Source organism: Priapulus caudatus, unplaced genomic scaffold (genome assembly GCF_000485595.1).
Source record: "Priapulus caudatus unplaced genomic scaffold, Priapulus_caudatus-5.0.1 Scaffold1896, whole genome shotgun sequence".
NCBI lineage: Eukaryota > Metazoa > Priapulida > Priapulimorpha > Priapulimorphida > Priapulidae > Priapulus > Priapulus caudatus.
Window position 1 is genome coordinate 15,915 of NW_014578957.1, and position 2,004 is coordinate 17,918.

General features: G+C 43.9%; 1 protein-coding gene across 1 annotated transcript in view; it reads right to left on the reverse strand.

The window, feature by feature from the left end:
- The window catches only part of LOC106817859, a 4,371-nt gene that overhangs the window by 969 nt on the left and 1,398 nt on the right, over nucleotides 1-2,004 (reverse strand). Inside the window, exons 2-3 of the mRNA XM_014822571.1 lie at nucleotides 550-744; nucleotides 110-302 (exon numbers count right to left, since the gene is read on the reverse strand). Coding sequence (XP_014678057.1) covers nucleotides 110-302; nucleotides 550-677 — 321 coding nt within the window. The 5' untranslated portion in view covers nucleotides 678-744. The remainder of the gene's footprint in view (nucleotides 1-109; nucleotides 303-549; nucleotides 745-2,004) is intronic.

The window sequence follows — 2,004 nt, forward strand, 5'->3', positions numbered from 1 at the left end:
CACCACCACCACCACCACCACCACCACGATCACCACCAGCAGCAGCAGCAGCACCACCACCACCACCACCACCACCACCACTAGCAGCAGCAGCAGCAGAAGTAGCAGCAAGAGTAGGAGGTGCACTAACCACATGTTTAAGTATGTGCTGGACGTCGGTGGTGTCAGGGTCGAAGCAGGAGATCTTGTCAAGCATGTTGGACGAGTTTAAGAACTCCACCGCCTCCTCTGTACTGTCATGCTCCTTGCTATTGGGAAGCTCGTTCACCATCTTCAGTATCTCGTGAATCACTAAATCAATCCTGAAATGTGATTAGCTACCAATTATTGCGTGCTTTTTGGATTCCCCTCGAATGAAAGTTATACAGGGAAACCACTATCATGGAACAGACCCCTGTCTTCAAAGGTCACTTTTAGCATTTTCACTGAGTGACACTTATATGTACATGTTTAACTACACTAGCACAAATACTATATATAAAGAGTACTTAATATCGATGCGCGCAGGCTGAAATTTAAAGCAATAACAGTAGACTATCTTATGCTTACTCTTTCGCGTTCTGCTCAATCTGTGCATCTAGCTTGGTGACCGAGTTACTCAGTGTCTCGACCATAGGAACATGGCCACTCTTTAGGAGTGCAGCCAGGCCAGTGCCCGAGGCACGTGACCGCTCCATGTGGACTCCTAGCACTCCACTCAGCAGGAGCTGTTCAGCACAGACACTCAGCTAAGAATTCATACATCTGCAAAAAATATTAGAAGCAATTGTTTATCTATGGTGATGCACACGCACACGATCGCACGCAGCCGCGAACACATTCACACACATTTTTATATCAGGAAGAGTACATACTACATAATATAGCTGCAGACATGTCAATTCTCACGCTCTCACGCTCATCTCTAAGTTTCTCACGCAAAAATCAAAATCAATCAATAAATAATTAAAACCCCCTATTTTCAGCCCCAGATACCAGTATACTAGAGAATACTTATACAGTATACTAGACCTTACTAGACTAGACTATACTAGACAGTATACTTACAGTATACTAGAAGCTTTTAGCTTATGTTACAATGTTCATGATATACCGATAAAAATAAATTTTACTTTACTTTACTTTACTTTACTTTAGTATCGGAAGGCTAAGGCCCAATCAACAGCGCCGCTCCACGGCCGCCCAGCTAGCTAGCTCGCTCCGGCCGTATACGTATAATACGTATACGCTATTAGCGGAGCGGCCAGCGCGCCTCGCGCATTTTATTTGCCTGCTTGGAATCCAATATCCAGCATAGATGATGGCGTTGCAGGTTACCGAGGTATTTTGTTTACTTTTCAATTCTCAGCTTGCACTTTTACTTAATTCAATAGCAACCTCACAGAGCAGTGATATAGTGGCATGACACATGACACACATGCTGAGTCATAAAAAAATTCAATTAATATTTCCCAATACTTCTAATCATTCAAAATGAGTAAGAACTTATACATTTATAAAGGCAATAAATCATACCATAGTTATGCACAAAATTGCACCATTTCAAACCTCAAATTTCGGATAGCTCCCACACCCTCCCCCCCTTGGTCGCTTCGCTCAACGCTGAGTCTCACTCTCAACCATTTCTCAAACTAGACATTTCTGTAGCTGTATTGTAAATTTATGTGTATTGGCAATTTCATGAGGCCAAATTGTCTCATAAATAACTTGGTAAATAAGAAGCAACCAGTACTGCTCAGTTATCATGAACAAACCACAGGCACAGGTTCATTGATTCAATTGAGCTATTAAGTATTAGGCCGTGGCTACGCGACCGGTTCCGGACGAGGAGCCGCTGGGCTACGCGTCCGGACATCCATCTCACACAGTGAATGAGTGATCTGGCAACACGTACACGCATGATTGCGCAACGGAACGCTCAGCTGATTGCCGAGTGTGTGCGTGTGTGTGTGTGTGTGTGCGTGAGAGAGAGAGAGGGAATGTGTATGTGTGTGTGTATGCGTG